General features: G+C 40.5%; 1 protein-coding gene across 2 annotated transcripts in view; it reads right to left on the bottom strand.

The window, feature by feature from the left end:
* The window catches only part of LOC132985165 (MAM domain-containing glycosylphosphatidylinositol anchor protein 2-like), a 186,668-nt gene that overhangs the window by 89,202 nt on the left and 71,952 nt on the right, over positions 1-25,514 (bottom strand). For both annotated transcript variants that reach the window (XM_061052390.1, XM_061052391.1), the window contains exons 3-6: positions 21,927-22,101; positions 4,601-4,797; positions 943-1,075; positions 408-677 (exon numbers count right to left, since the gene is read on the bottom strand). In XM_061052390.1, the coding sequence (XP_060908373.1) occupies positions 408-677; positions 943-1,075; positions 4,601-4,797; positions 21,927-22,101 (775 nt within the window). The remainder of the gene's footprint in view (positions 1-407; positions 678-942; positions 1,076-4,600; positions 4,798-21,926; positions 22,102-25,514) is intronic.

Below are 25,514 nucleotides of genomic sequence, written 5' to 3'. Positions count from 1 at the left end.
AAACCTAGTGCACCAACATGGTAACTAACCTCTGCTATTACTTAACGTAACATAACTGCACATGCTTCCCAGGAGCTAGCAAGTCTAGTTGTCCTCTAAGCTAACATGATCACTTAGTATCAAGGTGTAATGTCATTGCTAGCAGCTAGTGTAATTGCCTTAATGTCATTTGGATTTAAATAGTAGTCTAAGAAAGTCTAAGAGCGTAAACACAAGTCAGCTCTCATGTTCGGCTGTGGTTGGCTTGCTTGCTTAAGCTGCCATGAAGTGACAACATAAAAAAAAAAAAAAGTTCATAGAATAGATTTTTTTTGTTTTATTGTATATACTTGACCCTATTTATTCATATGAGAATATTTTTTGTGATGTCTTATTTTTTCGATGTAAAACTGAACATGCCCTCTCACCTCGCACCACAATGGTGGTGGACTTCTTGGCCGGGTTGCCCACGTTGTTGCTGGCCACGCAGCTGTAGACCCCCGACTCATCCGAGCTGATGGCTGGCAGAGTGAGTGTGCCCCCCTTCACCACGCTCCTTTGCGGAAGGCTGTCGTTGCTGCTGACCCAGGTGAGTGTGGGCGGCGGCTCTCCGCCTGTGGTGATGCACACCAAGGACACGGTCTGACCGGGATTCACCACGATGGGATCCTCCACCAGCAGCTTGATGGACGGCGAGGCTGTGGAGGAAGAGAGTGTGGAGTCTTAGAGAGATTGGCAGGAGATGAACAACTTTGGCAGATATGACAGCTGAAAGACTAAACACCACTTCATCTGTCTGCTTCCACTTCCATCATTCTTCTTTATTTATTAAGACACCGTCATTTAATTTGCTGTTTTCAGACTGAAATCTGCTTGGAAAAAGAAGCTTAATCACTGAAAAAACACACAGAGTTTGGGTTTACTCTCCTTCAAAAATGTTCATGCTGAAATGTCATAAAGTACCTGTCTTATTGGTGAGTTTGAAGATGACACTGCGGTCAGGGATCCCACACACGTTCCTGACCGAGGCGATGCAGCTGTAGTTGGCATAGTCTTGAGGACGCAGGTTCTTCAGCTTCAAAATCTTCGTTTCCCCCTGCAGCTCAGACCAAACCAACACCAGTATGCAAATGTGTGCAAAAACATCAGCATAATCAAGTAATAGAAATGCAAAATAAACCTAGGTAGTGGAAGAGAGATGACAAAGGCCACACAGCTCCAACGAAAAGGTCAAGGACATGAATATTTATAACGTTTTAATGAAGCCAAAAATGAAAAGGAACTGTAGCTGAAGATATTACTGTAAAAAGCCTCTAAAGAATATGCTGGTATCTCTAGTGTCAGCTTGCCTTATGTGAATGTGTGGATTACTTTCCATGAAATGGCCCTGCAGCCTTTTCTCCTTTCTGCTACACAAATATATTTGGGCTCAGTTGGGGGTCCCTCTACAGAAACGGCTCCTTCACTCTGAATGTATGTCGGATTCCAGCCGCGCCTGTCAAAACTGTAAGCCCCGCCCAGAAGGCTAGCATGAGGAGATAAACCTTTGATCTAAAAGTCTGAATAATGTGGTTGGTTGGTTGGAGTGAGCCATGCACTGCGGCAGTCCAAACAACATGACGATCTCTCCTGTCCGTTGAACCCTTTCATACCCAGAGATTGCTTAATCGCATCAAATTAGCCACAGACGAAACACTCCACTTCATTTCTTTTTCAGTCACTTTCTTTGCTTTGGAGCAGATATGAAGACATGAAGTCAGTGTTTTAAGAGTGCAAGCTTTATTCACAGCTGGGGGGAAGATTTGAAGGGGAAGTCTGTTTGGAAAATGCATGGGCCAGAGTAAGGAATGAAAGGACAAACACATTTAAGTGAACTGGACAGGGGGATTGATGGCTATATTGATGGAAAGATTGAATGCTAAAGCACACCTTTGACTGTTGGTAAAGGGCAAGGAAACTTTGGAGGAGTGTATTGTCACTATCTAGGGAAAAAAAAGTATTTCTCCATTTTTGTTCTTGTGTTTTAAATGCTTCTCTTAGGTAAGAGAAGTAAAACCAGCAGGATGAACTTAAAGAAAGAAAACGTTTCATGCTAGCAGCAGGGAAGAGTGTTAACTACACAGGCAACAAGAAAATGAGTGAAGAAGCTGAACAAAAGAGCTATAAGGAAGTGTCAGAAGTGACATGAATAACAATATGCTCCTTAATGGGTTTTAAATTGATACCTCCTCAAGTTTTACACAACATGTTAAAAAGAGAATATCACACAGCGAGGAAACATCAAACCACATCACAAACTTCAAAATGTATCAAATTATGAGAAAAGGGTGAAAATCTGACAAGGGTTGAGAAATGGCTCGTTTACACCTGTGATAATTGTGCAATTTTCTGACACTTTGAGGGGGAAATTATGAAGGGAGAGGTAGAGGAGAAAGTGCCAGACAGCAGAAAGGACACGGTTTCACAATGAAAGCACAGCTCTGGGACTGACTTAATTGTGAACCTGTTCTCCCATAGAGAGTTTGAAATGCCACCACTGCATTTCTACAGCAGCGGTTGGAATATATAAAACATTCTTTAGACCGAGAAGAGTTCAGCCGGGAGGGGAAATCAGTCAGGGAGAGAGGAGGCCCCGGTTCTGGAACAAAATGGCCTACAGTAGGGTGCATCTGAGATTAAAGGGGGTGCAGCTACAGTGACCAGAATCAGCAATGACAAATAGCGTAGGTGTTGTGGCGGGTCATGTGCACCTGACATGACCATCAGATCATGGATGTAGTCAACACGACGTAAGACAATGTTGTCATTTGAAAGCCTTCATTACTTATTGTTAATTTAGGGTGCAGAAATTTAAAATGAGGTCGCAGCGCATGCTTTTGCACCCTCGTAGAACCGGGCCAGGTAGAAGGTTAAAGAGATGAAGTTAATTCACAAAATCTATCCATTAGAGGTCTGGCTGAATTGTAATGGACTCACCCTGAGCTTGCAGGCTAAATTTGGTCAGTTATGAATATTTAAACTCAGACATATTGCTGGAAAATAATGTTATTATCCTCTATTATAAGGGAGATACAATGAGTTTAATTTAAATTTATTTATAATAAAGTTCATCTCTGCGTTTGTGTTGCGCCTTCATTTTCAGACCCAATTAGAGCTTTAATAGAGGTGGGGATGATGGAGTGAGGGGAGGGAGAAAAGAAGTAATAAGAGTAAGATGGAAAAGAGAAAAAAAGAGTGTCAGATGAAGCCCACTGAAGCCCCTTTCATTAGTTCTAATACATCTTCTCCATTTGACCAAACATCATTTAAATGTCATTATTTTTCTCTCCTCTGTTTCTTTTAGTTTTCCATTCTCTCTGTCGTCCAGTCCAACATGAGAATTGCATTCAGCTCAGTCAATTCGGACTCTATGATTCCTTTACAAGTGACAGAACAATCTCAATCAGTCCTTTCTTGACTGCACAAGATCCCCCTTTCCGGAACAAAAGCTTCTCAATTTCCAAATTGTAAAGAACATCCACCCAGTTGAAAGCGCTGATTATGCAATCTTTCTGTGTCTTTTTGTGTCTTAATCTTCACAAAGAGAAAAGAAAAAGAGAAAACTTTATGAAACTGGGTTAGGAAAACTAATATTGGGTTAATAAGTAAAACTTTACCAGTCTAGCCTGCATCCCAATGCTACTAACTGTCATTTCTTATACATACTGTAAAGGAGTACAACAAACAACAGCATTATCACCACAGCACGTTATGTAGGAGTATGTCACCTTTCAAACAAGGTGCTGTGTTGATTCATTCATTAGCAGCTGTGGCTTACTCATCTCTTTTGTGAAAAAGCAGGACGTGTGTTTGTTGTGACAACATGTTTCACATCTCTCGCTCATTGTCAGAAGAGGGTGATGAAGGGCACTAATAACATATTTGTACTGTCTGTTTACAGCCTGATGGTATATGTAGAAAACCCTCATGCATGTGATCTTCTGACCTTCCCTATACGTCTATGCGATTTGCAACCTGGACGACATTTGAGCCTGCAACCCTACACGTAAAGTCGGAGCAAGTGACGTTTGTGTTTTCTCGACTTTACTGCCAATTTCCATATACTCTGTGCGTGCTGCAGTCCGTCAACACTGCGCATTACGCCGCTGTTTGCTGCTACTCTAGTCAACTCTGGTCAGAAATGCAAACAGCATCCAGTCAATTCCAAAATGAAAACACACCATCACTTTAGCAACATTATGTCAAAACAGGCATCAAACTAACAACAACCTCAGCCAGAGAAAGCAACATGTCTTCTGCATGTTTTTCTCTTTATTCCCGCGTCACTCTGATGCTAGTTCTCCTGTAATGTGTGCACAGCTGCTCATGGCTGCTCTCCGCTTTGCTCACGCTCCAGAAACGGAAATCCGTGGTACAGAAGGGCCGCAGCGCGCACAGAGTATGTGAATATTGGCAGTTATCCTCAAAGAGGTACAGCAGCGGTGCATGTCTTCAGGACAGACGGCATAAAGAACGAATATTTGACCCTTCATCCGTGTGTCTAAAACAACACATCTTTATCAGTCTCTGCCCATCTCTCTAGTTAGATATCGTCACCTCCATCACTTCGCCTCTGTCTTACCTGTGTGAAAAACGGCTCGTAGATCTCCACTCCCTTGTCCGAGCCCTGCGTTAGGACCTCCCTCCCTCGATGCCAGCTGTAGCGGACGGGCGGGTTGGAATTGGCCACGCAGCGCAGAAACACAGTCCTCTCATAGTAGAACTGTTCTTTAGCTTCTCCTATGCTCTGGTGTACCGTCACAATGGGGTCATCAAGGTCTGTGAGGGGAACACAAGCAGAGAGGAGGAATATGTAAATTAACACTTTTCCATGAGTTGATCAGCCGGTGAAAAAGTCCTCTTGGATGAACCAATCATACAGAACACATTATGCAATCTTTTCATAATAAATCAAACCTGTTGAATCTTTCCATCCCCAATGAACATAATAACACTCTCTTAGGATTCATGCGTCGACTTTGAGGGTAAAGTTTTGACCTGAAGGGTCAGATTTCTGGTTGCATTAGGAGAGCACGTTATCAGCATTCACACAAGAGTTGATGTGTGAAAGGAGGTGAGAAGCCCTCGACAAGAACTTACTTCAGTCAATAGGATGCAGCCCAAGGGCATATTCACTTTCCCCATCAGCGGACGATAGGCAACGTGTTCCAAGTCGCACTCCATTGAGCGCTTCAAACATGAGCGAGGACAACAAATCCTGTGCACAAACTGTTTGATGTCCTTCGCTTCAAAGAAGAATGTTTGGCTGGCCTTTGCTCTGACTTAGGCTCTCTGTGATTTGACACATCTGTTCCTCTACCCCATTCCCCAAGACATCAGAGGGAAGATTTTATTTTTTTACCCCAACACTAGACGGTTGGTTATTTGAGAAGGCACTTTTGGTTGATTAAATGGATTCAAAGTTAATCATCTTACCCGGCTATCGCATTAAGCCTTGGCAAATGGTGTTCATCATAGCTGTGGTGTCTTTTTAGCATGCTAGTACACGCCTTTTAGATTATGTCCATTTGCACGCTCAAAGAATGTTGGGAGCTAGCTGCTCCTCTTTCATCTCTGTCAGAGATGCAATCAGTTTTTAACATGAGCAAAAAAGGGTAAATTAAGGGAGAGGAAGAGAGGAGCTAATGCAAGTTATCCTTCATGCTAAAAATCTGGCTGATAGAGAATGACCTTTTGCGTATAAAGAGGAAGTGATTGAGTGTATAAACGAGTAGGTTTATCAGTGAGTGAGCAACAAGGCCAATGATTGAGTGATTGTAAACGGCGCCGTGAGTGAGAGAGCACAAGTAGCTCACAGTAAATGAATACCCAAATGTTTAAAGATTATAAACCTCCAGAGAAAAAGCCTCAGGTATTATTAATGGATGAATTCATTGCTTTTAATTCACTGGCTGCGGCCCGCCCCTGGATTTGCAGAGGATCAGGTCCTAATCACGGCGTCCGTGGTCCACAGCGCGGGGAATCCAGCCTCCAAAACGCCAGCCAGAGAATGCTGATTCCTCAGTTTCATTAAAGACATGTTCTGCCCTACAGCCCCTTAATCAAAATCTAGCGGCGGTCAATACTTCATCCAGGATCCATTACAGTGTCTCAGGTAAGAGCAATTACCTTTGGGGAGGGTGGGGATAAACAGGGGCGGGGGTGACAACGCTGCGGAGAAGACAGAGCGATTGCGGGGCCATTTTAGAGGAGCAGATTGCTCTAAGTAAATACACTGATTCATTATAGAGAGGAGGGGGAGAGTATGAATCCTACATTTTATCTGTGGCTCTACCCGGCTCCCTGCTCATCTGTTTCCTGCTTCTAACAGTCAATTTAGCAACTGTGGCAGGAATGGAGTGATTCATTGACAGCCCTATCTACCTTGGGATGCATGTGTCTCTGTACGTCAGACCTGATAGTATGTTGTCACACAAGAGTGTGTGCATGTGTTTCTGCATGTTTGGGTATCAGGTTAGGAATAGTTTGAGCTATTAATAGGGCCAAAATTATATGCAGAGAGGGAGTGGATGCTAGGAGCTCAAGGAGATAAATATGGAAATATGGAAATGTACGCACTGGATTAAAATTTGATGAATTTCAAACAAAATTCCACCTCCACCATCAGTCTTTTCTCCCGTAAGGACGATGTGTATGTGTATGTGTGTGTGTGTGTGTGTGTGTGTGTGTGTGTGTGTGTGTGTGTGTGTGTGTGTGTCATTCTGGTGCAATTAGCTTCAGAAGTCACGCTTGACTGATTGTGAAGCTTAAATCCTCGAGCCCAGAGGAAAAAAATGCCGTGTACAGGCCGCCTGCGCCAGAGTTGTTAGGGTTTGTAATTGCAGGTTTATGGGTTCACAGGCCGGTAAATCTGCCCATGCACGGCTAAACGCTCAAGCGCGCTAACCTTAGCATCACTCCTGCTCACTCCCACCAAGCATGACTAGCCTCAAAGCTCTGGCTTTCTCTGATATTAAGTCGAGAGGGCGGGGCAGCGCGGCACACCAACTGTGCGAGTGTGTGTGTGTGTGTGTGTGTGTGTGTGTGTGTGTGTGTGTGTGTGTGCGAGTCAGAGCAGGTCTCAGAAGACAAGATGAAAAAAGAAAAACAAGTGAAGCATCAGACTTATCAACAATCTCTTTAAACTCTGACTATGATGATATTTCCGATTTCTACTTTATGGGTCTACCAAAACATTTGTTGGGCAAATCGGCACGACTGAGTGGTCAGGATAAAAGAGAAGATGAAGATTAAAGAAGGTGTTTCATTATCACATCAAACCTCAGCTCCTTCCTTTCATGTCCCCCAACCACCCCCCCCCCCCCCAAAAAAAAAAAAGAAGACACCCGCGTTAAAACTAACTCACATTATCCCACTCCTCCTACCTACACACAGACATGAACATCGTTGTACGGACCCTCACACACACCTTTTCTGGGCTCTCTCTCTCTCTCTCTAATGTGAGTTTTTTTCTTCTAATTCTCCTTGGCTTTGATGTCTTTCACTCTTTCTGCCAGATCTGGCGGAGTCACCTGGGAAGAGGACACCTATCGAGCTCCCAGGCTGTCGGCCGTGAGCGAGAGAGGCCTCCGATTACTTTCGCCTAATCACGGTCCCAGCTTGATTACCAGCGGGAGCAGCCGACCTGAATGACATAAATGCTGCGCCTTTGATGGGTAAAAAAAAGGCCTTGTTATAGCAAAGATAAGCAATTTGCTTTGATTTTTTTTGTGCCGAGGGAAGGAGCGATTGACAGCGGGTGGAAGAAGGGAGCATGGTTGGAGGGAAACGCGAGACAAACGGCAGGTCAAGAGCATGAAAAAGCTTCTAATTTGCTGCTATCCAGATGCAGGGTTAATGAGGTGATGCTACTATACAGCAGCTGTCTTCCCCGCACTTGTTCTAAATAAGGGTGACATGCTCTCTTTCTAGTGGAATGTGTTTGGTAGAAATATGAGCATAAGGCACAAGCGATTAGAGAAGTTAGAACCAGGCGGGTTGCCCTGTGAAGGACCTCATTTTCAAGCTTCTTATCTAAACGTTTAAAAGCAAAAAGGAAGGGCTGTGTCTTTATAGAAAGGAAAGAATAAGAGGTGAAATTATTTTGCATGTCTTTTAAACATGATCTGACCACATCCAAAAGCATTGGCTCGTGAGGAAAGTGGAGTTTGTTTGATTTCTTCTTCAGAAATAAAACTTTGATTAGCCTGTAGATATGGGCGGGTGCTATGGCACATTTCCATGGTAATGCATAATGCACAGATTAATGCACTGCAAATAATATAAATAGTGTCACTACATGTTTCAATACAGTACATCCAAGAAGACAGCAGAAGTAAAACTGGATCTAGAAGGTTAATGCTGAATGGTGTGCTTTAATGCATTTCATTTTTGTGGGTCAAAAGGTTACTAAGCTCTATCTGTGATATATAACATCCATCTCATGTGGACGCCTCTGATGGAATATGTGATTCTAGCATGTAATTTACTGTCAGAACATTTTCACTTCCCTCCATCTTTTCAACCCCTTGGCAACAGTGACCTCTATCTCACAGCTACAATCCGCAATAACCAGCTGCAGCAAAATGCATCTATTCAGCGTGAGCTGTTGCTTCATAGCAAAGTATGATTATGATGGTGGAGGGTTGTGTTTGGAGGGTGGATGAGGGCATGATGCATCTATTTCTGCAATAAGTCCACTCTGATGCTGGCGCCTGTGTGACAGAGATATCACAGTAAACTGAATATCATTTTTCTGAGACATGAGATATGAGCGTGAGCTGCTTCACGGGCTGCGGTGCTGTCTGGGGGGATGAAAGGAGGGAGAGGAGAGAATCAAGGGAGAGGCTCATCCAGCCCGTGTGTGATATCTGAAAGCGGTTATGCGATGGACTAGGAGAAGAAGCGGTGACGTCCTGACGCCTTTGACAAGTTACGACAAGATTTCACTGGGGAAGAAAGTCGTCCAACACAACTTCTTATTTTTATTTTTATTTTCTCACAGGAATAAACAAAATGTGTAACATGTTCAGTTATTTTTTAACTGTTGGTCATTGATTTTAGGCTAATTTTTTTCTTTCAGTGGACGGAGCCATGTTAATAGTTTACCCAGTTTATAGTGTTTATTCTAAGCTATGCTAACCACCTGTTGACTTTGGGTTATTTTATAAGGGGTGTCTTCATACGATGTTAACATTAGGCTAAGTAATATAATATTAGAAGGTTTGTATAAATTAATTGTGCTTTGTAATCTTCACATCTTACTTCCATCCTTTAATCTACACATCCACACAAACTTGCCCCTCTCCTCTCTTCATATCCACAGAGCAGCTCGTCCCGCCCCAATTCATGCAGTTTAATTTTTCGTGAACTTTTTCTCCTTTGACAACATCCATCATCATCCGCAGCAGTATCAAGATGACCAAATAACATTGCTCTTGTTATACAATGTATTACTCTATATTCCTTTATAACATCAGGTGATCCGGTTGTGTGGAGTTTTTTTTTGATGACATAGCATATCTCAACAATCATCCTAAACTAAGAGTGCAGGACAGCATCAGGAGCGTGCTGCTGCAGAAAATATAATAATGACAGTTACTTTCGTTTAAAGATGAAAAAAAAATAAAAAAAAAATCAAAGTTTTTGTTTGGGTTGCATCAGCAGAGCAATGATGAATAAGGGGATCGTTAGGACACAATAATAAAACACTGCAGGTTTATAGAGTTAGGTGGCTTTATCAATATGAGAGGGTGTCTTGGGTACAATTCATTATGTAACTCCCTATCCAGACTTTCATATTTGGAGTTGGAAGTGGAATTTAATCAGTGGCTTAGTTGCCAGGGGTTGAAACAACACTTTTAATACACTGTAAAGGGGCAGACCTTTGAGATGAGGAACTTCTATAAAGGCTACACTTCTGTTTCTGCCAGGAACACAGTGCAGGGGAGGGGACTATGGACAAGTTGGGTTAAGGTTTGTAAAGGGCAACACACCAGCCCTGCCATTGCTGCTGTTCGGCATGCCTCTGTGGCACTGTCTAACAAGTGCTGAATTATTCATTAAGCATCTCCAAATTCCTCTGTTAACTTTAATTTCTTCTGCGGGAGGGAGGAGAGAGCTACCTACTTCTCTCCTTCTCTATAAAATCTCCTCTACTTGACCCCCCCCCCCCTCCTTTCCCCCATCCCACACAGTCTCCTCTCTTTCTTTCTTTCTTTCTTTCTTTCTTTCTCTCTCTCTCTCTCTCTCTCTCTCTCTCTCTCTCGCCATTACTGTATATGCATCAAGCATTAAGGTAATGGTAACTTACTCTCTCTCTGAGGCCACAGTCATCAGGCCTGGTTAACTGTAATTACTGCCAATTAAAGTAGCAATACAGAATGGAGTAAATGGAGCGGCTGTGAATGGTACAGAGGCTACATTATATAGGTATCAGAGTCGCCTATGTGTAGAGAGGACAATAGCCTTGTTAGTATTGCAAGAAGATACTTGAATGTGTTGTAGTGAGCTTGTCCCCTGAAGTTACTGGCCACTAATGTGCGGAAAACAAAACAAATCCAGGTAATATGCAGTATGGTGAGCTAAATTTGCATTTTATTTGAGCTATAAACAAATCTCTTGAGCTTAAATATGGACCTTTGATTGCTCCTTCCTCCTCCCCTGAAGTCACAAATATGCAAATAGACGATGTTCAAGCCTTAAGAGTGGGTGATGTTTCCCTCTAGCCAGATGAAGTCATCCTGCACTATAACTAGGGCTGCTTAAAGAGTATAGCTTAAAGAGCTGGAGCTGCTTTCAGGAAGCCACAGCCCACTTAGGACTGCTGCACCTCCATCTTCCTCAGTGACACTGCGTTTCCAATTATGCTGTCTTTGGAGGAACATTGGGTGTCTGTGGGCATGTGTGAAAGACTAATGTCTCTGTGTGTGTGTGTGTGTGTGTGTGTGTGTGTGTGTGTGTGTGTGTGTGCGTCTGTTCACGTGGTCAATGTGTGAGATAAATGGAGGGGCAGACGTCAGCAGCCTCACAGCAGAGCCTGCAACCTCTCAGTTCCTCCCAGTGATGAAGATGAGGAAATAATGAGGCCAAGTTGTGCTCTATGTGCATGTGTGTTCTTGTTTGTGTGTGTGTGTGTGTGTGTGTGTGTGTGTGTGTGTGTGTGTGTGTGTGTGTGTGTGTGTGTGTGTGTGTGTGTATTTCAGGGGGGGAGGAGTAATGAATTTCCTCTTCATCCTCTCCTTTAGACAGTGGCGTCTGCCTCAGCCCATCTTCTCTGTAATTCATCTCACTAGAAAACAAACACAGGCCGCAGACCGCTGATCTAAACAACAGCGTGTAGAAAGCCACCATTAGAGTTGGAGCCAAAGCATCACTGACATGATGGAGTTCTTTTATGTGTTTTGGGCCTAACGACCTTCGTCTTTGTTTGGGCTGGACAACAAGCAACAAACAGGATCTGAAAATTCCACCTGTTCTGTTGTTCTAAAAAATAACACGATTTATCATCCATTACTGAGGGATGTTCTTCTCGACAGCAGGCCGGATTCAAGGTGGTTGATGCTTGTATGACCTCTAACAAAATGTTGATGTAGAGTACAGGCATGCACAGAATTTAGCCTCTGGATATTTGGTTTATTATATTATATCAAAATTGGGATTCCCATCAGGACTCCACAAACAAAAATGAACGTTTTTAGCGATGACAAAAGGCAGCTCAAATAACAGCATGTTTCCCAGTTAAACAAAAGAGAAAAAAAATACTTTACATTAAAGTATACTGATTCTGGCATTGGACTGTTTTCAACAACATTATTGGTTCTTTCATTTGTCTGATGTGATCTTTGTTTTATATGTGCTGCAGAACAGGAACCTGCTGTAAACCAGTTTCAACTGAGTCAGGCCCGTTTAATCTTTCCTGTAAATATAATATAATAATATAAATGAAAATTCAATGAAATTAATTTTAAAAAGTCAGTATTAATATGCAATGTAAACTGAAATTCCTGTATTTCATCTAAAAGCTATGGACACAATGCCAAGCTTACAGAGCTAAACTCCATCTGGCGATGTTTGAACCTGAACATTCATCTAACCATATAAATGGTTAGCAGCTAATTGTCAGCTCAATTGGCACAAAAACTTCATCAATAGTTCAAACCGTAAAACCAGTAATCAATCAATCAATCATTATGTGTATAGCGCCAATTCATAACGAGTGCTATCTCGAGGCGCTTTACAAAAGAGCAGGTAAAAGACCTTACTCATTGTTAAGAAAAATGGGATGGGGGAGATGGGATTAGGTGCAGGAAGGATTTCTCCTTAATGAAACACCATCAATAGTGCTTTTCCAAAAACAGAAGACCAATATTAATGTGTTTAAGATGGACTTCGACAAAACATTACACATCATACAGACTGAAAGACTCTTGTATACTCTAACTATTTTCAAGGTAACTTTTTACTGTCCAGTATTTTTCATATCCAGGACAGGAACACCAAAGAGACGATGCTTTTTGTAGGGCTGCCTTGAGATGCAATTCAAATATCTCATACTGTATCAGCTTTACAGTACAATACTGAATCTAATATTGTATATCTTTGGATACTAACTATCTTATATTACATATGAGGACATCATACAAACCACCTATATAAACAACCCGACCAACATTGAATCTCCAACAGTGACTTCATATACCAGCAGGGGGAACAAACAAAGACATGCTATGTTTATAAAAAGCCCCGTCCTTGAGTCTTTAAAAAAAAGCATATATATTGGTTTCAGATTGGTTAACACTTTAGACTGAAATATTTGTCCAGCCACAATGCACTATTGAAACAGAGATGACATCATCATTAAGGAACACATTGGGGTGTCTAACATGCACGCCTCTGGTGCTCTGTATGACGTTATATATCCATCACTCATCAATGATTCCCTTTCTTTTTTCATCAGTAAACAACTACTTCATCTCTTGTCTCGGTGGTCTGCTTTGGTAAAACTACATCAACAGAGCTCTGTGTGATATTTGTTTAAACAGTCTTCTTCTACTGATTTCGGCCTTTGAGCATTTTAAGCCTGCTATCCTCATGAGACCACTTCAGACAACATCACATCATTCACAGGCAGTCATTAAATACTTTTTAGCTTGATGAACCTCTGTTGTATAAATGAGAAGAGCCTGGGATCAATATCATCATTATTCTTGTGACTCATTCTGTATAGACACATCTCTATAATTGGCATGTTGTTTTTCTGTTTCCCAAAATACTGGCCAAAAAAAAGAGAGGACCAAATAAAATAAATGTGAATAAATAATCGGTGGCATATCGTCACCCTGAGAAGAAATAATGAAAAACAAAAAGCTGATGAGAAGGAAATTATGCAAGATAATCAACATGAGCACTCTGTAGTGTGTCTTAAGCTCCTGATGGGGAGAAAAACAAAAGCAATAGATGAGGTCGACTCCACTACTCTGATTGAGAGCGCCTCGCAGGAACAAGTCCTTGAAAGAGTAATGGGCAGTCGTGAACTGGCTTTACCTCCATTAACCAAACCAGCAAACATTTACATAATGTACACATAATGTGCTGATTCATTCTATCCTGATTCAAACAAGGCTCAGATAACTCACAGCGGCTGTATCACACCATTCATCACAGCGGGTCATTTACATCCAAAAGCACTTAAGAGGAGCGGCACATACATCTTTGTCTACATGCATTATGGGATCTTTTCAGGAGATTGTATAATACATCACCTCAAATCATAGGATCACATTTTCTCAGATAACAAGATGGTGTTCCTCGTTCATTCCTAGCACATGAAGCTGACTTTAGGCTTTAAATTGATGATGTGGATGTGATGGGAGGTTTAGTATTACTTTTATTCATTTTTAATGAGCACAGGATGATAAAAGAATGATGATATATCACTATTTCACACAGATATTCTTTTATTTGTATCCGCCCCTTGTCTGTGTGATTGATAAACTTAAAACATCCATGATAGGTGGATGCACAGTAACACATCTGAACCTGTCTCTCACAGAGAAGATCCAATCTCAGCTAAACTCGACACTGCAGGGCGATGATGCTTTAGATCACATGCCAAGGCTACATAAAAAAGTGCTTTAGTGATTTATTTCATCCTTTCCAAATCAGAAAATACAAAAGCAAAAGCATGAGGAATAAAATGTACAGTGTTTGGTAATAATATGAAAGCTAACTCTGCTAACAAGTGTACTACTAAGTTGGCGTTTTTAAGTTAGCATTTCCTCCAAGGTCAAAAAACACCTCATAATTAACTAATTTTATTCGTTTTTAGGGTTACAGGTTTCAAAAAAGAGGCTTGTTCACTACGAGCACATTTACCGTCTAGTATTTCTGCAAAGGGTTGCTACCAGAGTTTTACTAATGTCAGTCTCTCTTCATACTTCTGCAACTAAAGGGGTTTGAGTTTTGCCCTCTGCACCAAATAATACATTGACTTGAGTATCAAGTATCCCTTTGATACAAGCAGAATAATAAAATATAGTTCATATCGATGGAAGCTGATAGACTGACTGTTAAATTTATGCATAGATTGACAAACATTATACTCTCAGCTAGCAGCACGCTTTTGACATTTTAATCTACCTGAAACCTGTTGAATTTTGGAGGCCTCGTCACGATTATCATAGTCTTGGATCTGTGCATTGACTAGTTTTCTCTTAGATAGCTGATTCTACATTTGAAGTTTTATCTCTAAACTCTATCTGCAACCCCAAGGAACATAACTCAAAACAGTATAATGTTTTCACATCTTCACTTAGTCAGCCCTCAGAGATATAAAGGAAGAACGTTATCTTACTTTCACAATCTAAACATTGATCATCTAATTACTGGGACTAAGAATTTTTCTTTAGCATTTTTGTTCTTTAGCAGGAAATTACATATTCATCTTGAGACGCTTCCACCAACTCACATGGCCAACATTAGCTAAGTAAAACTCAGCTAGCTACAACTGATGAATCTTGATAACATTTGTTAATCTTCTACATGAAAATGCTGCATTGTGTCAATACTACAGGAATTAGAATACATATAGGATGGAGCATTGGATGGATCAATGTACTTATTCATGAATCTGTAAAGATAAAAGCTATACATGAATCAAAGCTGGTTCACAAGCTAATGATTTTATCTTTCTCCAATCTGACTCATAATTCAACTTATTGAACCTGCCTCCAGGACCTGCTTCATCCCACTGAACCTATTAACAAATAGGCTTCCATTAGATCCTCGTCCCACACACTTCCCTCTCCGGGGTATATAAATGCAAGCACAGAGCCAACACAAGTAATGAAGGGATTCAGGAGTTAATAGGAACTGCATAAGCCTCAGTCAAAACTCAATTCTTATCTACGTGTTCCAAGTTTCTGCAAGCCAATGTTTTCTGCAGAACCTTCAGCCTTCTGCTGCTCTGTGCACACATTTACTCAGGCACCTAACAGCCCTGCAGTATGATTTGGACATCTGATGAGATAGAAAGCTCCGGTTAGACTGACCAAATGGATGAAAGCAAAGCCACCATGGCTGCTAAACAAACACCATCAGCTGCTGTTTGGCCTCTTCATGAACTCCATCGATGGATGGCAAACACAAAGCAGACACACTTTCCCAAAGTCGGCCTCAAGGTGCACGCCGCTTGCACCGAGGAGGAGTATGCCAAAACAGGTTAAGCCTTTGACATGCGTGTGTGAATCAGGACCTCACCGGGACAGAGTGGGTTCATGCATATGCTTGAACTCAATGGCAGCACACTATTATTATGTCCTTCTGCATGCACACATTCCCATATCTCAGAAGTAAATGAATGCAGCTGTTGCCAGGAAATGCTTTTAAAGATCGCACTCCGGCAAATACACGAACACACAGTATCCTCATTTAAATTCTGTGGCTTCAGCAACAGCAGAGTAGAGGGAGGGCTGTATAAGTCCTTCCACAGATAACACAAAGAAAGCAGGCTATTGTCTTATTCTAATCCTCCTTTAGAAGGAACGTAGTGAGAGATATCAGCGAAAAATAAAGGAAAATTATATCCTCAGTCCAGTGGGCTGTTTCTCACAACGAATGTACCACCTGATTGTTACTTTATCACACCCTGGCACAGACTGTTACTGGTTGAGTAAGCAGACAACATAAATATCTTCTGTCCAACATTCGCATATGGACAAACAACACATGTGCTTTTTCTCTCCAGGGATATTCAGGGAAACTTGGTAATATGTCTTCTTTTTTCTTCTCCTCTGTGTTTCAAATTCGTTCTGTTTTCCCAGGCTCCTCCAGAGTATTTTAAAGTGAGCTTTTAGAGGGTTGCTTTATCACAACCTGTACTGCACATGCTGACCCGGACTGAGCAGGTTTAAGGCACAACAATTTGTTTCTTAATTTTTTCCATCAGCTGAAATCTTCCCGTTTCAGTCTCTCTAGTTGAATTTGACGACCGGAATATGCCAATAATTGTCTCAAAGATTGTTTTGTTTGATGGTGGAAAGTGGATTTTTGGGAGATTCATTCTGCAGGTTAATATAAGAGCAGCAACCACCAATTACGTTCACAATCAAGCAGTAATTCGTTTTCATTGGAATCATTTGGGTGAATTAAAAAATGGAGTCGATGAAATGTCTATCAGAGGTTTTACAGAGGCCTGGGTAGTATTTACAAATTGCCAGTTATTTCTGACAAAGCTATTTCTTCAAATAATAAAACAAAGAAAATGATGAAATCATCAAATGTGTAAATACTGTGTTACAAAATGAACAGTCAATGCCAAGTTATGCTGATTTGATTCACAAATTAAAAGAAAAAATACACTTTCAGATCCATTGAACAGCAATTATATCAATACTTCTCGTTTCAAAAACTGGTGATTATATTATATTTGTATGAAAGCTGTACACTCAATGTTCATGTCCCTGAACTCTTTAAACAGTTTGGTTTTTTTGGAAGCTGTCAGAAGTAGTATTTTTTTGTCACATTTCAGTTAAATATATTGTTCTTGCGATGGTCAGTGAACCTCAAGCCTGCATTAAGCTTCCCCTGCAGAACTCCTTAGCCCTCCCCAATCAGTCACTCGATGAAACATTAGATGCGGCAGCAAAATTAAAGCAGCTGAAACTTAATGAAAACAGTGAAAAGACTCCCCTGTAGGAAAAACTGGTGAGCAGCTTAAGGCTAAATCGATCAGTGTAAGAGTTGAGCAAAGGTTCTTTATTAACTTTGCAGAGGACCTTCCCCACAGATCCAACGGCCCACAAACACAACTGAGGTGTCAGCAGGTATAAATGTGCTTAGATGGACTTCTGAGCTTTGTAAATAAGTTAGCCGGCTGTATAGCTAATATCAGCTCCTCTGGACTGCTGAGAACACTGATTACTGTTCCTTTTACCTTCCTTCTTTCATCTGCTGCTGATAGACGTCTGTACAGAACACTTTGACTGTCTCGCTCTCTTTCTACATTCCTTCTTCCTTCAATAAACTTCACTGAAGCTGCATCAATCAGGCTGCAGCAGTTTGTAGAAAAAAAGGGTTTTTTCAGGAAGTTATTCTTTCATTAAAGAAAGGTGCGCATATGTCGGTGGTCTCTTGTGTTTACCTTAAATATTGAAAATAAGACTCTTGATTCCTGGAACCAAAACCAAATAAAGGAAACCAAGTTAGTAGAGAGATCACTCAGGTCTAAAGGAGGGCTGGGCAATGAATCAAGTTTATACTTTTATTACAATTTTGGCTTCCCACAATCATGGAAACAACATCGATGTGATTGCGCTTTTTTTGTCCATATGTTTTTTTTTTCATGTTCATTTCAAAGTTTTTGTTGTTATAATTTGGCAACAAGAGAAAATCACCACTTCCTCAACAATACATAGTTAATGTATATGGATTGATTAATAATTATTTATGATACATTTATATTTGTATTTATTACTTGTTTTTCAAATTGTTTAAATGTTAAAGGATTAAAGATCACATATTAAGCAAAATACACGTTACCATGTTTTTCTTATACTATGTGTCCCTAGTCTGTCTACAAACCCCCCAATTATGAGAAAAGTCCATCCTCTCCATCTTTTGCCTGCTCCACTTTTCAGAAAATGTGTGCTCAAACAGGCTGTTTGGAGATTTTCCCATCACATCAGCTGTGGTCGAACACAGCTCACTTGCATTTAAAGGTACAGAAACAGAAACAGCCTGTTCTGAGCATGGCTGGAGTAGAGGGGTTACAAGGCATGATCAAATACAGGATCCGAGTGGATTTATAACAAGGAACTTCACAGACATGTTTTGGGGAGCTCTGAGACTTATTGTTGAAAAGAAGTATGATATGTGACCTTTAAGAGTGCTTAAAATTGGTAAATACATGAGATGCAGATGTTGTAAAATCAATGAGTAATCATGTTTAATAATCGTGATCTCAATATCAATCAAAAATAATCATGATAACGATTGTAATAATGGAGCAGCCCTAGTTTAAAGCCTCTTGATTTAAAGCAGATCGCGGAGCAGAACAGTTTCCGTTCTCTTTTATCACTGCCACTTCTACTTCCTCATCGTTTCTTATGTAAAACATCGATATGAACAGATATATTCATGCGAGATACATCTGAAAGAAACAGTGAGCACAAGTCAAGGTGTTGTTGTTGGGAGGTCCAGCTTCAAAACAGCAAATGCATTGCTAATTAAAAATCATAGCTGCAGACCACTAAAAATAGCACATACTGCCGAGGCTCGTCAATTAACTTCATCCCCAGGGGACAGCTGTAACATTGCTCCAGAGGAATGGTGTGCTTTAGCTGCATGTGCAACAAAATAGTGTGAGCTAATGAAGTACACACATTCAGTGCTACAAGGCCGGATGCAAGGACATCATCAGGAGAACAAAATGCAAATCCTAAAAGAATCTCTGCTTGTTGTTTCATTAGTGTTGTAGCTTTTCTGTTTTCATCAATGTTGCGATAGATTTGCATGGAAGAGCAAATGTGAATAGATTGTATAACTGTTTATTGTATTGTGTTACAGACATGACCATGTACCTATATGATATTATCACTTCATTGTAATAACTGTGTTTTTATTTAATCTATTTGCTCTATCCAGGTGTTATTTAAAAAAATACACACTTTGGCTTTAATGGCTGTAGACTGTTTTTTGAGCTGTAGGTATATTATGAATACCTACATAATGTAAATTATTTAAACAAATACTAACTGGAAAAATTGAAACTAATTGAAAATGAGATCGTAACAGTACCACTGCATGCTCTTTGGTCTGAATTTCTACTTTTAACTTCAGGTCGCAGGTACAGAATGCCCTAGATTCGGACTAAAAGTGGCATCATATCCTTCACAGTGATGTATTTTTAATTGTTTTTTAATGTATTTTATGTGCTGTCTTGTTTTTGATGTCTTTTGTCATTTATGTGTTTTATGCTATTGGTGCAAGGAGAATTGTCCTAGGGGCAATTTTTGAAAAAACAAAAAACATGTATCAAACATTAGGCTGTTGATTCCATTTGCATTTAGATCATTTTGAAAAGTCTAGCCTCAGAACCTGAGAAGATTGAGGATCCACGCTCGGTGATTATCCTCGGGTGTGTCTCTCTGTGTGCTATCTGGCTTCACTTCCACGCCTGCTCCTCCGGCTCTTTAACGCAGCCAAGGTGAAATGGTGCATGGTGGGAACAACGCTCTGACTGTCAGCTGCTGAGGCGAGTTCAGCCTCTGCTCCGCTGCTCCGCTAAGGCCTTCCACAACAAGCTTCAATTCCACAACCCCTGCCCATGTCAGTCCAAATAAACAGATACAAGGATGTGGCCCACACAACAAGGGCCAGGAATATAAGACAGAAGCAGGCGGGAAAATATTAGAGAAGAGGGTGGAGAGGCCCCAAAGTGCTAGAGTATTTCTCACAGAACTACAGACAGAAGCCAAAGGGCTGAAGGGCATCTTATTTAGTGCATGAATGTATGCTCAACTAACTCTGTCTTTCCTCTGTGACTGATAATTGGATGTTTGGCAACACATTAAGGGCAAAGAGGTCATCAATTTCCAGAGATATTGGATTTTTTACTCTGCAGCTTGGCATAAAATATCCTACCAGGGAAGGGAATAGTAGAAACAGAGTAAAAAAAATGAAGAATAAAGATGAATAAAATACAACTCCTCCCATCTATGTATAAATGCTCTCAGATATAAATTACTTAATGGAGGAGGAACACTGAGATCACTGCCCCAGCACTATTTTGCTACTTGTGAGATAAAATCAATAAAATAAAAAGCTCTATTACTCTTTTTTCGATGCTAATGAATCCTCCCTATAGAAAGTTAAAAAAGAGAATATACTCTTGCATAAAAAAAAGTGTTTTCACTTAGTCATCATCTTCAGGAGAGTATGAAAGGTCTCTTTGGATGCTCTCTCTCCAAATAACAACATTTTCATTTACAGTAGAAATATTGCTTTATTATGGCTGTAAGATTTCATGATATTACAAACAGATCAGCATTTAGTGGTGGGGCTGCAGCCATCTGTGTTCATGGATGCATTTGAGTAACTGAAGGTGATTTTGGCAATTTAAGACATTGATATTTCAGCTCTTCATTTTCTGTGCATCTTCTAGTTTTTATAACTTTTTAATACAGCATATATGGGTTTAATTTAAGAGATAACCGTTTTGGCAGCCGCTCTTCATAGAAGTGTTCACTGCTAAGAGACTGACTCAGTTACATAATAAGAGGTGTGAAAAGAGGGTCAAGGCTTTCTGGTGTCCTAGCAGTGCAGTAGAAGACAAAGCATCATCTGGTTCAGACCTTGGCAGAGTAACACAGGAACAGACTCTGAAAGTCACACCTTTAGCCAATTTATCATCTTAGATAGGCTTTGAGTCCAGTGGCGTGTCCAGCCTTTTTCGACTGGGGTGGCCCAACTGAGGCACTGATAAATGCAGGGGTGCCTTGAAGTGTGAAGTCGGCTTAAACACACATAAATAAATAAAACATTTCTATCCTTTTTAACTTCACCAATCATGTCTTTGTACTGTTTTGTTCCTAATTAGTTTTTTGTATCATATCAATGATTGTTGAGACAGCTATTTTGTCTTTTGTATTCCATGTTTTTTTTAATCCTCAATGTAAAGCACATTGAGCTTCCCTGTAATGAAATGTGTTTCATAAATAAACTTCTATTCTATTCAAAACTTCTATTTACTTTATAACACAAGATAATGGATATATTAGCTTAATGTTTTAACGACACAAAAAGATTTATGTTAAAGTCAGAATTTCAAGTACTTAAACATTTGACTCCTTCACAGTCTATCTTGCAAAAATACATTGGCAATGTTTTGTATCCAACATATTGTCAGTTAGTTCATTGCAAGAGAGACAGAGTGCATTATTTTCCTGTGCACCGGTCTTGTGAAGTAGACATTGCTGTGTAAAGAAACATACTAGTAGCCTAAAAGTCTCCAGTTGACATGCCGTTGAAGTGCTTTTATTGTGAAACAGCCCTAATAGGAAATGGCCCGTTTACAGCTGAAGCAATTTAACACAACTCAGATCTTCGTGATACAAACGCAGGAAACAAACCAAACTTAAAAATCCATAATTTCAGTTAGAAGCTAAACTACGCTAAGAAACTGAATAAAAAGTGATCTGGAAATCATCTGTATCTGATGTCATTCACAAACATGAGTTGAGTATCTCACAGGCTTGTTGGGGGAGGGCGGAGGTGGGGTAATTGTCAAGCAGGAACATAATTAACAAACAATTTAACAAAATTAAGGTTAAATTATTGCATAATCTCTTAATTTTGCAATTATAATGACATGTACAAAATGATCTATGATTTTTGAAAGTCAGACTTACAGTAGACGTCCACCCTGATGGACTTGATGGCCGGAGATCCTAAGCCGTTCTCAGCCTTGCAGTAGTAGCGTCCTCCCTGTGTCCTCAGGATCTTTGCAATGTTCAACGTCTCGTTAAACACACTGGAGTCCTGGAAGCGGTCCGACACACTGCCTGCTGTCTTTGTCCATCGGATCTGTGAAGATGAAAAAGCCAATATGACTTTTGTTTAGTCCTATAGTTCTGGTTCAAACGTTCATCTTCTAGTATAGTATGCATGCAACACAGAGATGGGTGATTGATGGGTGAGTACCTTAGATATAAATACAATGCAATTCAAACAATATTGTAAATTATCAAATAAAAGCTGGAATTCAATTGTTGGACAGGAGCGAGGGATAATAATAGCTTGAATTTATAAAGTGCTTTCCAAGGGACCCAATGGCGCTTAACAAGTCAGAAGAAGAAAACTGTTTTATAACCCAGCCTCACACATGCTCGTTTCTAGAACAGAAAAGGGCGTTATCTTTACTCAATGTTCTCACATTAAAAATGTAAACATCGTATACATTTTCTCAGCATTCATTTAAACTATTCCTTTTTTTATCTTCATCAGAAACATTGTTTTGATTTATGTATTATTTCCAACACCTTCAACTTTTAACTTTCTTTTAAGCCCAGGAGATATTTTTTAAGGTCAAATATGTTACTTCCTGCTATTTTTTCAAATTAAAAGTCTATCAGAGAAGGGAGGAATGATACCCTTAGAGTCATTGGATGATTTGTGATGAGAATATATTTTCACGAGTATTTTGCTAAATTGACATTCATTGTACACTTAAAACTAGAATGGAACTGAAAGCAACATGAGCAAAACTAATGAGTTAAGTGAGCTTTTTTTTGCATGCTGAAATACAAAGCAACGAAGTCATCAAGGAAAAATGTGAGTTTGTATTGTCCCAAAAAAACTTTTTCACTTCATGAAAAATGGGATTTCATGAAGTCTTTTTGTCATGTGTCAGGCAGCAAGGAGCCTCAAACAATTTACACACTTTTCCTAAATGATGTGATAGTTTATTTCAGTTAATAAACACAAGATATATTGCATTAATTAGCAACATTTAAAGGCACTAACAGGCAATTACTGTTGTTTTGTACCAAGTCAGTATAGCTGTTTTCACTACTGGAAAGAAAGTCAATTGGCATCAAAATGTCCCTTCAAAATAGGATCAGTTTAGAAACAAAGGTTTCTCACAAAATTATAACAAAATTTTGCTTTCGTCGTCGTTTTTTTGACTTATAAAGTATTTGCAGCTGGCTGATAAAGGACACTGTTCATTTATCAAATGTCACAGTTCAAAGAGGAATCTGATGACTGACAAACGTTCCCGTTTTCTCTGTTTCACACAAGACTGACCTGAGCTAACCTTCACAGCATGAACACCTTTCACTAACTGATGAGCCCCGGTTAGCCCGTGGCACTGAAGAGTAATGAAAGGTGAAATGGTGTTACTCTCCAACATGAGCTTGTAATTGACTCTCCATCATCTCCCTCTCCTGTCCTCATTAAAGCGTACAGCATGAACAGGTACCGTGACAACTGTGGCCTGAGGGGGGGCTCACATCCAGAACGACGGAGCATAAAGCTGCATTCAATCCTTGTTGCTAAGTAAGCCACAGATGGACTGGCTTTGCCTGCAGAGCCTCACATATCTCTGTCTAGGCAGGCGAGGCTGTGAATTAGAATCCAATATCTCCACACGGTATGGTGCGGCATCATCTCGGATGCTGATAACATCCCATTTTACAGCGATAGCATCAGATGGAGCAGGGATATCATAGCAGGGAGGGATGGGGATTGGGTGCTATCTTGGGAGGTTGTCGCTGTGCTGCTAAAGCTGTCGGGTTTTTACCCCTGACGACTCCAGCCTGAGGTTACAAATGCTTGATGTTCGGTCATTTTCCAGTGAAAGCGACTCAAAGGGTGGGGGGTCCAAAACCTGATAATGGCGCTCTATTCAAGGAGCTTGGGGCTACAGGATGACATGGAGCGCAATTCAAAAGTTTATCAGAGTAGTTTCAGATTCTCCATTTTGCTTGGGGTGTAACTGTTCAGAGTGGCAGAAACAAATTAACTCTCCTGAAACTCAAAGACTTGTTTATGCTGTATTTTCACGTTTTGCAGACCTCTATCTTTGGTAAATAAAGGAATGAGTCCTTGTCCAAACTGTGCTTTTGTCATGTCCCCTTTATTCAGCCTTACAGTTGATACAACACCACCAAAAATAAATGCCTCTAAATGAAAACACAGCACAGAAGAGGCTTCACTCAGCCTGTTTCGAATGCATCAAGGGGCACTGAGGGAAAGCTCTCCATATAAAAGCCCACACTCAGCAGTAGATCGATGCTAAAGCCCCACAGTTAGAGAATCTTGGCGCCTATTATAACAACTTTGGAGATCATGAGTTCAGCAAAACAAGCCTTAAAATAACTACTGATTGTAAATGAGATGGAGTAAAAGTTTTGGGATTCTGTGTCGCTCTCCTATAGTTTCCATGCAAATACAAAGCAAGCTGGTTTATGGCAACCTCAGCAGAATTTAATATTCCCTCCAGCTTATACCCCAATGTATTTCTTTTCCTTTTGTGCAAAGAGCTTTGAGATTTAGTAAAAAGGGAATATCAATAAGTGCATTGTTGGAGTGACGCTAAGAAGTGGGTATTCAAATAACTCTTCATTTTTTCAAAAGGAAAGCACTCCTGTTTGTTTCACAGGGGCAGCAGGTCACTTTATCAGCAAGCTTTCAACTCTCGCCGTACCCTGAAGCCATTTTCACTTCTCCTCTCTTCTGACTTTTCTACATCTGAGCGCCTCGAGCCACAGGAGGGAGTCCTGAAGTACGCCTGCTGAGAACAATTTGACCCTCTTCACTCTCCTTACCGCAATGCAAATACTCTTGATCTGAGAGGAGCTGGCGGATTTGAGCGATATGATAATTGCTCCTCCTTGCCCACCGACAGCCTGGCAAAGTTTTTGTGCTATTTTTGCAGCTCTGTTCATTCCTCAGCTGAGACCCATAAGGTGCCTGCAAATATACACGAGGGAATAAGTCAAACTGCTCAAGACGTAACACCCAGCTGCTGTTTTATGGCCAGAATGCATTATTCCTGTCTCCCCCTTGCAGTTGAGTGCATATTTCATTAGCATGAAATGTAAATGGAGTCTGGTTTTCATGTTTCCCTTCACATAGCTCAGAAAAATTGTGTGATATTTTACATTACGTCAAAAACATGACACCACTTAGTGCTAAAACGGCATCACAAAAATAACACCATTCCCTCTTAGATCAGACACCCCGATACAAAGATCAACATTTGCTTTCAGGGGGAGCAAAAGCACTGTTAGATTAGTATCCAACAGAAAATTCCAGCAGTGTTTGAGACCACCCATGCTGTGATGTCACGGCAAGAGCTAATTAAAATGCACCCAGTGTCTGTTGTTATGCAGGGATCATATGCTGGAGCATGCCTCTTCACTGAATCTTCTATAATGCCTGCTGTGACGTTTCACTTTCCCTAACTACACACTGGTTTTTAATTGCTTGCCATC

Source organism: Labrus mixtus, chromosome 12 (genome assembly GCF_963584025.1).
Source record: "Labrus mixtus chromosome 12, fLabMix1.1, whole genome shotgun sequence".
Lineage (NCBI taxonomy): Eukaryota > Metazoa > Chordata > Actinopteri > Labriformes > Labridae > Labrus > Labrus mixtus.
This window is presented reverse-complemented; position numbering and strand designations above follow the sequence as displayed.